Source organism: Dipodomys spectabilis, unplaced genomic scaffold (genome assembly GCF_019054845.1).
Source record: "Dipodomys spectabilis isolate Male_0828 unplaced genomic scaffold, ASM1905484v1 ptg000009l, whole genome shotgun sequence".
Classification (NCBI taxonomy): domain Eukaryota; kingdom Metazoa; phylum Chordata; class Mammalia; order Rodentia; family Heteromyidae; genus Dipodomys; species Dipodomys spectabilis.
Genome location: NW_024870686.1, coordinates 2058405 through 2070703, shown reverse-complemented (window position 1 = coordinate 2070703; position 12299 = coordinate 2058405). Strand labels below are relative to the sequence as shown.

Sequence of the window (12299 nt, the reverse complement as noted above, 5' to 3'; positions counted from 1 at the left end):
CTTCCATGGAGACTGGTCTTCATCCACTGGTCCATGATTGATGTGGACTATGAGAGTCATGAAAGTCTATGCCCTTCTTTTCAGACAGTTGTGATGCAGTTAAGATGCCTTTTGTTTTCTGGTACCTTTCACTTTTATCAACTGCTTCTCTGTACTTCCTCCTGGGTCTGTGTTGCTTGTACATAGTCAGAACAGAATAATTTGGTAGATAATTGCCTTCTCAGGTAAAATGGATCAAGACCATTGTTCTGCCTGTGTATTTCCTCCTCTTCTAATTTCTATTTCCTGTTTTCATCTTCTTCCCTCCCTCCTTCTACATATTTCCTTGTCTTCTAGTTGTGGTCTTTTCCTGGGATTAGTCAGGAAGCGCTACATTGTACTTTAGAAACAAAGTCTGGTGGATTGTTTAGCTTCTTGATAACTTTGTTCATTTTATGAGCAAAATAAAGTCAAAATAAAACTTGTATGGTAGAGAAGGAAGGACTATAACTAGATTGGGGCAGCTGGAGGGCAGGATGCTTGTACCACCTAATTCCCTTCACTGGGGGGCCTGGGCGGGGCGGAGGGCGGGGAGGGAGGGGACAAAAAAGGAGTAAAATGTAAGAACAAGAAATAAAAGAAAAGATAAGAAACTTCAACAGGTCCCAGTAACCAAGCTGAACTGAAGTTTTAAACTAACTTGAAAACATTTCTTATGCAATTGAAGTGGTAGTGCTAGAACCCAAAAGCTGAAAGGCATTCAAATGCATTGCAAAGAAAAGAGATCTTTTCAGATGGTGTTTCCAGGAAGCATGGGAGACAGTGACTGAAAGCCAGGAGTGGAGCAAGTACAAAGGATAAGCTTCCACCACTTTCTCTGTGTGCACTAGAGCTCTGTTGGAATGCAGAGCAAAAAGTAACTAACATTCCACAGCTCTCTGTGAGGGGAACCTGATTATTCTCTTTTTTGGGAGATTAGAAATGCATGTGAACCTTGAATTGGAAAAAATGAATAAATGTAGCCCAGTGGACTTGAACATCTATCCTATAGATAAAAGATAGGTTGAAGAGTCAGAGCTCTGTGTCCAGATTGCTTGAGTGTTAATGATAATTGCAATACTATGAGCTGTTAAACTCTGAATCAGTTTTTTTTTTTAACTTGCTAAGCCTACATGTGCTTTTCTAAAAAAAATAGAAATTGTAATATTCCTCACTGATTAGGATTATTGGTATTTTATGTTCTTCCTTGTGGTTGTGTTTTCTATTTTTTTTCTATAATGGCTAATGTACTACTTTTTGCCATAATAATATATATCAAATGGCTTTAATTAAAAATCTAATTTTTCTTAAAAAATAGCAACTGATAGTGTCTTTTTTGCAAAAATGCATGTTAAACCCTTAGCATCCACAGAAAGCTCTTCATTTGTATAAATACTACTAATAACTACTGTACTCTGTGTGTGTGTGTGTGTGTGTGTGTGTGTGCTCACGCGCACACGCATGCGCTCTAGTATAAGGATTCTTACAGCAGAAAGAAAATATTTCTCATGTTATGCTACAATATCAACAGTGTGAAATTCTAGATATTGCTGCTAAAATACTTCCTAATAGATCTGGCTAAAACAGTGTTTCTAATGAAGTAAATTGTACTTGTCATTAAAATACACTGGAGACACAGAATACATTCATTATGCAAACCGATTCTGAGAAGTAAGAGTTTAGGAGAATCCTAATTGTTCTCAAGAATTCTTAAAACTTACTGTCAGAAGAAAAAAAGCTTCAGTATCTACTGCTTGCAATTCTAATAAGTAGGTGAATGAACACTGCTCTATCTTCTGACATGTAGAAACGCACCCGTCCTGAATGCACCAATCTTAGCTCGGTTCAGAAGCTAAGCAGTCAGTTTTGATTAATACTTGAATGGGAAGAAAAGATAAACTATAAGGATACAACCAGTCCTAAAATTTTTTTAGCTAGTAGTTAAAAACAATCCAAGGAGAAGCCTTAGGAGAGAGAAAGTGGGAAGACCAAGCGTTCTGAATGATCCATAGGTGAGAAAAATCATTACTCATAACAAGAACAAGATGTATATGTTTCTCTCATTTATAAGAAATACACTCATTAGAGTGCTTGTATGTGATCAGGGGGGGTGGACATACATCACATACATAATATAACTATAATAACAAGCCCTGGATCTACACAGCAACCTATAAGTGTCAGGACTGTCCTGTTGCTAACAGTTCTGGAATGGCCTATAACTATTTTATTCTGTACTTCAGAAACCCAAGATTAGCAATGTTGTCAATTTTAAATGGTCAATAGGTTTGGCTGTCAATCATTCCAAAGTCCCTTCTCGACAGGAAGTTTCCAACATTTAGAATCTGTGAAATAAAGAATTAGTTCTTTGAACTACAGATTCTACTTTTGCAGTTTAATTAATTCAGGATTCAACAGCACAAAGCTCTGGGTATGACATATTAGTCTGGACTAGAGAAAGATTTAATGTCTAAGATCATAGACTGGTTTGGCTATAAAAGAAATGGCAAGAACCCAATCAGGGAAGTGATTTAAAATCAAGTAATCTACTCTTGTAAAATAAAATATTCAGTGGCCTCTGGGGTGTGCTGAGCAAAGCAAGTTTAATAGAGACAGAGGATAGTTCTTTGTTTTGATTCTACCCTGGCTCCTTAAATTACAGATTAAACAGCCATGTCTCTTCAAGATCATTGAAAGAGGTGATATATAATGCAAAGATACAAACATCATCAATAGACATTATCATTTAGTTTCATTAACCCTGATCTTTTCTGCCCCAAATGCTATTATTATAAGAAAAGACACACCCTTGCTACTTGTGCTTGATATGTGATATGATAACTGTCTGCTGCAACAGAAAACTGATGTGTTTATGTTGAATATTGTGCATAGGAAAAAATCTTTGAAGCAAAAGTCTGAGGTTCCATTTCAGTGATTAGGTAATGATCATGTGACCAGGGACAGTCTCATGACATTGGACAATGTATAAAATGAGGAATGTGAACAAGATGGTCAACATTTTTCTTCCAAGCCTAAAATTTGAAATCATTGTAATTTTTTACTTTCAATGTAGCTTTCCTCTATGTGTGGAAATGTACACATAAATACACATACAAATGTGTATGTGTGTGTGTATGTGTGTGTGTGTGTGTGTGTGTGTGTGTGTGTGTAATGTGAAAATACCACCGATGCCAATGCTTCTGAATAGTGAGTGGTCTTTTTAAAAGCTGGTTTTGAGGAGTTTATCTGATTGCTTTTTTTGTTGTTGTTGTTGGTCATGGGGCTTGAACTCTGGGCTTGAGCTCTGTCCTTGTGCTCTTCAGCTCAAGGCGAGTGTTCTACTACTTGAGCCACAGCACCACTTCCAGTTTTCTAGTGGTTTATTGGAGATAAGAGTCTCATGGACTTTCCTGCATGGGCTGGCTTTGAACTACAATCCTCAGATCTCAGCCTCCTGAGTCACTAGGATTATAGACGAGACCCACCAATGCCTGGCTGCACAGAGCAAGTGAGAACTTTTAGATATGAAACAAATGCTCTTTCCCAATAAAAGAGGTCTCCACTTTCTCTTGGGTACTGACTCATCAAACTCAAACCATTCATTGTTCACTTTTTTAAGAAGTCAACAATGCCTAGAAATGTATATAGGATTAGGGACATAGCGCAAGCCATGAGCAAGCAAACCAAGCCCAAGTCCCGAGTTCAAGCCTTTGAGTTCAAGGCTTGCTACCAATATATATGTGCGTGCATGCACATGCAAACACAGTAATTCATGTAATCCTAGCAAATTTATGGCCTGAGCCTTTATACTGCTTATGATAGAAACAATGTAGAAGGTTTAGCACTGATTCTTTTGACAGAAATTTACAGAGTACCTACTATATTCCATTCATGATTCTAGGAAATAGGAATAGGAGAACAAGCCAGATCTGTGAAAGAAGGTGAATCGGTTACTTGCTTAAGGCCTGAAGAAGCATGAAAAGCAAACTCAGGAACCTTGGTTCTCAAGATCTCTTTAAGATTTTGTTTTGTTTTTTTGTAAACCAGCCTTGATAGCCTGCCCAGAGCAGTTGTCAATTGTTTCCTCAGCAATTAGTAAACAGCCATGATAACAACTACCCTGAACCCCCATCATCTGTTCCCTCTTCAGAATTATCTATGTTTAGTAACTAAAGGGTCAACCTTGACAGCAGGAAGCCAATATCACAGTCAAGGCATTTACAGATAGGATTGTTTCCAACTTTATTGAAGTATAGTTGACAGTTAAAGATGGATAGATTTATGTCATATGACTGAAAGATTTGCTATATGAGTTCTTGTGAAATACTCATCACCAGGTAATTAGCCTACCCATCACCTCACATAGCATCCATTTTGTTGAATATAGGGTGAGAACATTTAATATCTGCCTTTCTAGCAAATTTCAAAGGCACAAAAGAATATGAATTAATCATATTGCTGTATATTAGCCCTCCAGAGCTGCTTTATTCTGTTAAAATAAAACTTTGCACATCTTCACATACATCCACTCCTACTTTCTACCTCATGTCGAGCAACTATCATTGAGTTTAGCATTTGAGGTCCACATAAAAGTAAAAAGTTTGGTACTTGAATCATTGACTTTGTGTCTCCAGTTCCCTGCATGTTATTTCAAATGACAACATACTCTTCTTTTTAAAAGCTGAATGCCTTTTCATTATATATAACACATTTTCTTTATCCACTCATCCATCAATGGGCATTTAGGTTGTTTCCATATCATGGTCCTCATGAATAATGATGAAATAAATGTTGCACAGTGGACATCTTTTCAAGATACACTTTGATAGATTTTTAAAATAATTTCAGAATGTTTTGTATGTCTCTTCTCCCTTTAAATGGGCCCCATGACAATAATCAATAAGTTATTCCTTAAAGGTTTAATTATCGGCTTGGGACATATTTGTTCCATTTTAAATGTGCATCCGTTTCTTTTCCAGATGAAAGCTAGGGTTCCACTGTAAAGAATTCAGCAGAGAGTAAAAGGATTTTAATATGTATCTTTTCATAGAACCAAGTTGAAAACATTATATTTTCTCAGTTTTAAGACATCCTGTTAATGTCTAATAGATATACACTTTAGAAAGTGTTTGTACCAACCCACAAATATGTTTATTCCATATAGCCATTCCAGAAACAAACTCAAACATGGAATTGGTGTATCTGTATTTGATATTGGATCTTTGCCTGGCTGATTTTAGTGAACATATAACCTCTTTGTCTATCTGTGTTGTTGCATTTAATCCTATTTATGGTTGAGTAGTATTGCATTGCGCCACATTGTTGCACATAGGTGCCACAAAAAAAGTGATTACCAGATGTTGTGGAAAGTAGGGTGACGGGAGAAGTCAGCTATCATGTACAGTATTTAGTAGGTAGGAGGAATAAGTTGTGGTGTCCATTGATGATACTTAGCCATGCTGAAGTGTATATTTCAAAATAGCTGGAAGAGAAGATTTCTAATGTTCTTTCCAGAAACAAACAACACATTTACAGTAATGATCATTACACAATATGTAATGTATAATTATAAAACTATATGTCCATCAAAAATAAAATTTTAAATATGATGACAAAAGTTATGGGAATTTTAATTATTTAACACATAAATATCGGAGGCCAGTTTTTAAGGGTACTTACATGTCTTATATCAAAAGTGTAAAGAAAGAAAGAGGACAGTCCATCTCCTGAAGTCTTAGTAGTTGACATGCTTTGGCTGAGGGTGATGCTATAAGGTCATTGTGTGAGAAATTATAAGATTGAGCCATCTGTTGTAGTACTCTCCTGAAGTCACCTAATTAACACAACAGGATATTGCATGGTTCTTCGGTGGAAGATGTCAGCAGAACTGGTTGACACTTACTGATGCACATGAAGTTTTATTCAGGTGTGTGCTGTTACTGTTTATTCAGGTGTGTGCTGTTACTGTTTAGCTCTGAAATTCCAGAAATCCATCCAGATTTTTCTGGAAAAAGCTATCATTCCTCAAGAGATTTCACCAAGGGGAAGATACTAGGTATTTGTCCTAGACATATGCTAGTTATTGCAAATAAGGGAACCATGGGACCTATGTTTCTTTGGGCCTGGCTTACTTCACTTAATACATTTTTTCCAAGTTTTTTCATTTTCTAACAAATGGGGAGATGTCATTCTTTTTGATGGAGGCATAGTATTCCAATGTATATATCACATTTTCTTGATCTATTCATCTACTGAGGGGCATCTGGGTTGGTTCCATATCTTAGCTAAGGTAAATAATGCTGCAGTAAACATAGTTTTGCTGGTAGCTTTAGTGTGGTCTTGGTTGTGATCATTTGGGTAAATGCCCAAAAGTGGGATTGTTGGATTTTAGGGGAGCTCTATGTGGAGTCTTTTGAGGCAACAATACTTAATAAGAAATATACTCATCTTGCCCATGTAATTGTTAACCCCTCTGTGCGGTACTTTCACAATAAAAAAAAAATCAAGCTGGGAAGGTAGCTCAGTGGTAGAGTGCTTGCGTTGCATGCATGAGGCCCTGGGTTCAAGTCCTCAGCACCACATAAGCAAAAAGAAAAACCCAGAAGTGGTGCTGTGGCTCAAGTGGTAGAGTGCTAGCCTTGAGCTGAAGAGCTGAGGGACAGCGCCCAGGCCCAGAGTTCAGGTCCCATGACCGGACCCCCCCCCAAAAAATTTAAAAATGTTATCAATAAGGAAGGGAATAATTACAGTATTCTTTTTAAATAAAATGTAATAAATAGGTTAGTAAACTTTGACTCTAATGACATTTGAATTGCTGCAGAGGAAGAGTTATATTGTGAGAATGTTAGTGGTCCTATTTCTGAATCTTAAAGGCCACATAGACTCTGATAAAAAAACAAATCTGCATAGAGTTCAAAATCAATGAGTGCAGACCTCTAATCATCAATATCAAAAGCTTTTTGGAGCCACCCTGCTGTATGGAGTATAGGGTGAAACGGGCATCCATCTGTTTATACAGGTGAGCTTTCCTCAGACCAGGTCTCCAGGATGTGGACTGCCTGCAGCTGGACATATTTGTTGCATATGGAGGCTGGATGTTGTTTGGGTGGGTAATAGTACAGTTAGGAATAGCTCTCAACAGATACCATGAACAACAGATACCATAGAAATTCTTTAAAAGCATCAGAAATAAATAAGGAAGCCAAAAACTAAAAGTCGAACAGAACGAACCATCACCAAGCATAAGATGTAAATTGTTTTCAACTCTTCCTTCCCCCACTTTTTTCACAGATATTTACCTCTACACAGGTACAGACACATAGGAATATTTACATTACAGTAATTAACTACAAAAGCAGACTGTAGAACAATTTATTTAAGACTTTATTGTAGGTAAACATGATAAATGACTGCTCATTTCTTATAGTTTCATACTGATATATTGATCATTTAGCTGAATGCATATAAATACACACACACACACACACACACACACACACACACACACATATATATATATATAAAACCTACCCTTGTACATATAACTTAACTCTTTGTAGGCCATAATGGATTTTCCCCTTTGTGCTAGTCTTTATATTAATAGGTGCCTATTAAGCATGTAGATACTAAAAATGGTGTTCAAAGAAAAATATGATGATTTGAAGCTCTATTTAAAAATCACTTTTGAATCTTTAACTTATAAATGCACAAAAAGATCCTCACACAGGGCAATAATGGCATAATTCCCCATCTCTCAGAAGGGAACAGCTCAGATTGACCCTGAGAAACTGTTGTGGTTTCCTCTAGCTTATACTTAGGTGTCACTGGCTCAAGCTTGCAACATTTCTCTGCCTGCCAGATAGAAAAGAGACCCAGTCTTTATGCTACAGCTACCCTAAGACCCCTTAAGGAAGCAGAAACTAACAGGACTTGACTGCACAGAGTCCCAGATTTCTTGCTAAGAAGTGGTAATAATCACAAAAACACAAACCCCAATTAATCAAAGTCTCTTGGAGCAGGTTTCAGGCATAGGTATTTATTTTAAAAAGCTCCCCTGGTGATTTCAGTGCACAGCCAACATTAAGAAGCATGGCCCTAATGGATTCATTTACTAAGGGGTCATGTGAATATGGCCTTTGGAGAGAGGTAAAATTAAAAGTGGAGAGGATTTGGTTGACCAAGGCCAAGTTGTTTCATGGCTTTGAACCTTAGGATAAAATGATTCTGCAGACAGATTTAAAGAATGTGAAGCATGGGGTGAGCAGTGTTTGCAAAACTAGACAGGTCAGAGGGTGACCCTTCCTAGTGCTCATAGTTGAACAATGTCAGATCAGACATTTCCAGCTGGGGAAATGCTCTGTGTTGGCAACTTAGCTGTCCAGGCACAGTTATGTCACAGAACATAACAGAACCCAGTTCTGATTCTGATGCTAAGGTTGAATTTAAACACTTTCCTAAATAAGGGTGTACACTGACAATGCAGGTCCTGCTGGACCTCCCCATGACAAATCCTACTTTTGGAAATGATGTTAAATGGGTTTGTGTAGCATATCATTTCTTGACATCCAGCTGAGAACTCCTTGTGGCTTCTGGGACCTTCCCTTCTCTTACACAGCAAAGTATTTATCATGGCATCATAATAGCAGAGACACAAGCTTATCTTCAAGATACACAAAACTGTACTAGAATTTCTGGTTTGGAATGAGGTTGACTTCAAGCAGTAGCACAGTGGTTATTTGAATATCTGATAAGGATTAGCATGATCATCATCACATGTTGTAATTACATCAATACCTTCCATTTTTTGCATTTATTGATATAAAACACGTGCTACACTTATGTTCCATTGGCTTCCTATTTACCATGCACAATCTTCTCCTGTCAAGGACAGGTTTATTCCTAGTTTCCTGCAGAGAACACTGATGTTGCACAGAGAGACTGTAAACAATCCAAGGTTTAAATCCAGTTTTGAGCCCAAGAGTCCGGACCCCTTGTAATGCCACATGGTCAATGGCTTGGGTCACCAATTTGATCACAGGCGAAATGCTTCAGTCCTGCCTTGTATGCACTTGTGGGTTGATTTCTTTCCTGGAACCTTAGCCTTAGGGTTTTTGGCCACAATACAATTTCTTCTTCAAAGCTTTACCCAGTAGAATGCTACCACCCCAAGTTTTTCATAGCCTAGCTGTATTTGATTTATTTTTCTGGAGAGCTGTTATATATCTCACCTGTTTTTAATGGATTTTCATTTTGCTACCTGGCATAATCTTCCATTCCTGTGGTTCAGAAGGAAGAAAATACTGTTAAGCTCAGCCAGAGTTCAAAACAGATGTTCTACATGTCTCCTTGCATGGTTGTAGCAATGCATCAATTTCATACACTGTAGCCTGGGCCTGCCAGCATCGCTGTGTCCATGCCAACTGCTTTCAGATACCATGCAATAAGCAAAAACTGAAGTTAGGTTAAACCCACCAAAGTCATTTCATTCTAATTCTTAAGTGCATTAACATCTGGACTTCACAAGGTGCCACCTGCTCTCTGGAAATCTAGGACTATACAATCTGCACAGTTAGGGAACACAAGTGTACTATTGTAAGAAACCTTGCTGTGTGGAAATCTGATATGACCTGATAAATGTAAGCAGGTGATGTCTTTTATGGAGAATTTTTATTTGAAAGAAAGATTTCCTAGAAGTTTCCCTTTGACATTTCACTCTTCCTTCCATTAAAAGGCCCATTTTTTCAAAAGTGTGATTTACACTGTAAAAACTACTTCTCTCACCAATCAGACGGCCACCCACTGCACTCCCATACTGCAGGGCTTTCTGTCCAAATCACCACAGAAATGGCTTAGGGTAAGAGAACTTCCGTGGAGAACTCTGTGTACAGCAGTTTGTCTGCCCTGGGAGGCCCTAATGTGCAATCAGTCAGATAATATTGATGATGTTCTCAAATGTGTACTGTGTTAGATTTGATTCAATGTAAAACCTAATCCAAAATGATAGTCTCAGTCAGAGTGGCTCACCTTTAGGCAATCAGAGACAGACAGGAACTGTGTCAAGTGACCTTTCCAGACCCCCTATCTTATATGATTTTGTGAATCATTTTCAACAGCCAGGGTCCTTACAGTCTGACAGCATTCCCTTTAAATTCTAGGAAGGGAATCATGAGAAATGAATACCATTCAAGTCATGCTGTCTCGTAAAATGCAAGCTTCTAGAATCTTCGTGTGGCATCTAAAGGGTGGTTGTTTCTGGCTTTTGCAGTATCATGGGATAGCGGTAGCCTGGGATGGGAGGCACACAAGGGAGTAGTCAGACTGTGGTAAAATTAACTGAAGAAAGTCAAGTCGCCAAGTCTCAGTGTGATCTGAAACATTTAATTATTTGATGCTGAGAGATCAGACAGGGGAGAGGTTAGAGAGTCCTGGGAAGCCTTGATGAAAATGCCCTGAATGTTTTTTTCTCTTTTCTACCTCACCCAATGGGTATGCTGAAAATTCCTAGTAGTATAAAATGATACCTTTCCCATTGAGAGTGATGGTTCATATTTTAACAGATGATAGAGATAGGAAACAAGAAGGAAAGAGTAATTTGTTTAAAAAACAAAACTCTACTAGGCTTATCACACTGTACTCATAACCAAAAGGAATGGATAAACAGGCAGAATTTGGAACTTACATCCAGGCCAGGATTACTACAAACCAGTGCAGAATCCCTTTAAATATTTATTCACTGGCTCATTTTTCTATCATCATATATAGTAAAATGGCATCTCTTACCCAAGCAGGCTGCTCATTGTATATAAAAGAGGACAGGCAGCAAGCTCCCTTCTTCTATTCAGCTAAGAATCTAGTTAAGGCACTGGAGAGTAACTGGAGAGACCCAGAGGAAAAAATATACATTTTTACAATAAAGTAATCATCTTAGAAAGAAGATTCCAGAAGAGGCAAATAAAAATTAGAATGGAAGCTAAAAACATGAACTACATATCCATATTGTCTTCAAAAATGAAGAGAATGAATCATTGATAGAGCGAGATGCAAAGTGAGGCAGGGAATATATCTGCTCCATGTAAATTTATTAAATGCAACTTTCTTTTTCTCTTTCTTTCTTTTAGATAAAAAACCTCTTCATGAAATAAAACCCCAAAGTAAGTTATTTTTCCTCTTGTGAATATAATTTATTCTCATATTTGCTGCCTTACTGTTATATTTGTTTAGGAACCGAGCAGAATTGAAGTTCCTAGGAAAGATCCAGGGCTTTCAGGGCTTCTCATTGAGTTTGGAGTCGCATATCAGAGGTTTAAATCAAAAAGAAATATGCACAACCCTCCCCTCGCTCAGAGCAAAAGTAAATCTCTCTTCTTGATTCTTTCTGCCTATACATCATTTCTCTGCAAATGTCATCTAAGATTCCTGTTTCTAGAGAGATTTATAGCATTAAAATTAATAAATATTTGCCAGTACACACTTTCATGAGAATAGCCTTTGGGCCAAATCCTAACTCCATTTGCCAGGAGGGGGGAGGAAGGAAGAGTAAGATGAGGAGGAAGAGAAGAAAGGGAAGGGGGAGGGGGAGGAGAGAGAGGAGGAGGGGAAGGAGGAGAGGAAGGAAGAAGACTGAGAGGAGGAGGAAAGGGAGGACAAGAAGAAGGAGGAGGATGAGGGGGAAGAGGAGGAGGAGGAGGGGAAGGTAGAGGAGGAGGAGGAGGAGGAGGAGGAGGAGGAGGAAGGGAAGGCAGAGCAGGGAGCAGTTTTGCTGAGCGGGAGAATGCAAACCACCATCTCACCTGCCGTGGCATCCATGGCAACTGGTAGATTAGGAGCCAGAAATCCACAGTGAAATAATTATGAACTGAGAATGTTACTGTTGGTGCTGTCTCGGGTTCCTGAGATGCAGGCATACTTCCTGTAGAGGATTTTGTATTATTCCCATAATTTTGCATCCAGTAGATTTGGAAAAGGAGGATGGTTTCATGTTTGTCATTTTGGCATTTGACCCTGTGGCTCTAGGTTTTTTTGGTTGTTTTTTGTTGTTTTGTTATTGTTGTTGTTGTTGTTGCTGCTGCTGCGGGGGTTTTTTTGTTTTGTTTTGTTTTGTTTTTTTGCCTGTTGTGGGGCCTGAACTCTGGGCCTGGATGCTGTTCCTCAGCTCTTCAGCTCAAGGCAAGCACTCTACCACTTGAGGCACAGCGCCACTCCTAGCTTTTTCTGCTTATGTGGTGCTGAGGACTCAAACCCAGGGCCTCATGTATGCAAGGCAAGCACTCTACCACTGTGCA

The 12299-nt window shown here is 38.4% G+C and overlaps 1 protein-coding gene across 6 annotated transcripts in view; it reads left to right on the top strand.

Annotated features, from left to right (window-relative positions):
- Positions 1 to 12299, top strand: part of Unc5d (unc-5 netrin receptor D) — a 571205-nt gene that overhangs the window by 475338 nt on the left and 83568 nt on the right. For 5 of the 6 annotated variants that reach the window (XM_042701473.1, XM_042701476.1, XM_042701466.1 and 2 more), the window contains one exon: positions 11136 to 11168. The exons of the other annotated variant lie outside the window; for it this stretch is intronic. In XM_042701473.1, coding sequence (XP_042557407.1) covers positions 11136 to 11168 — 33 coding nt within the window. The remainder of the gene's footprint in view (positions 1 to 11135; positions 11169 to 12299) is intronic. 6 annotated transcript variants of the gene reach the window in all.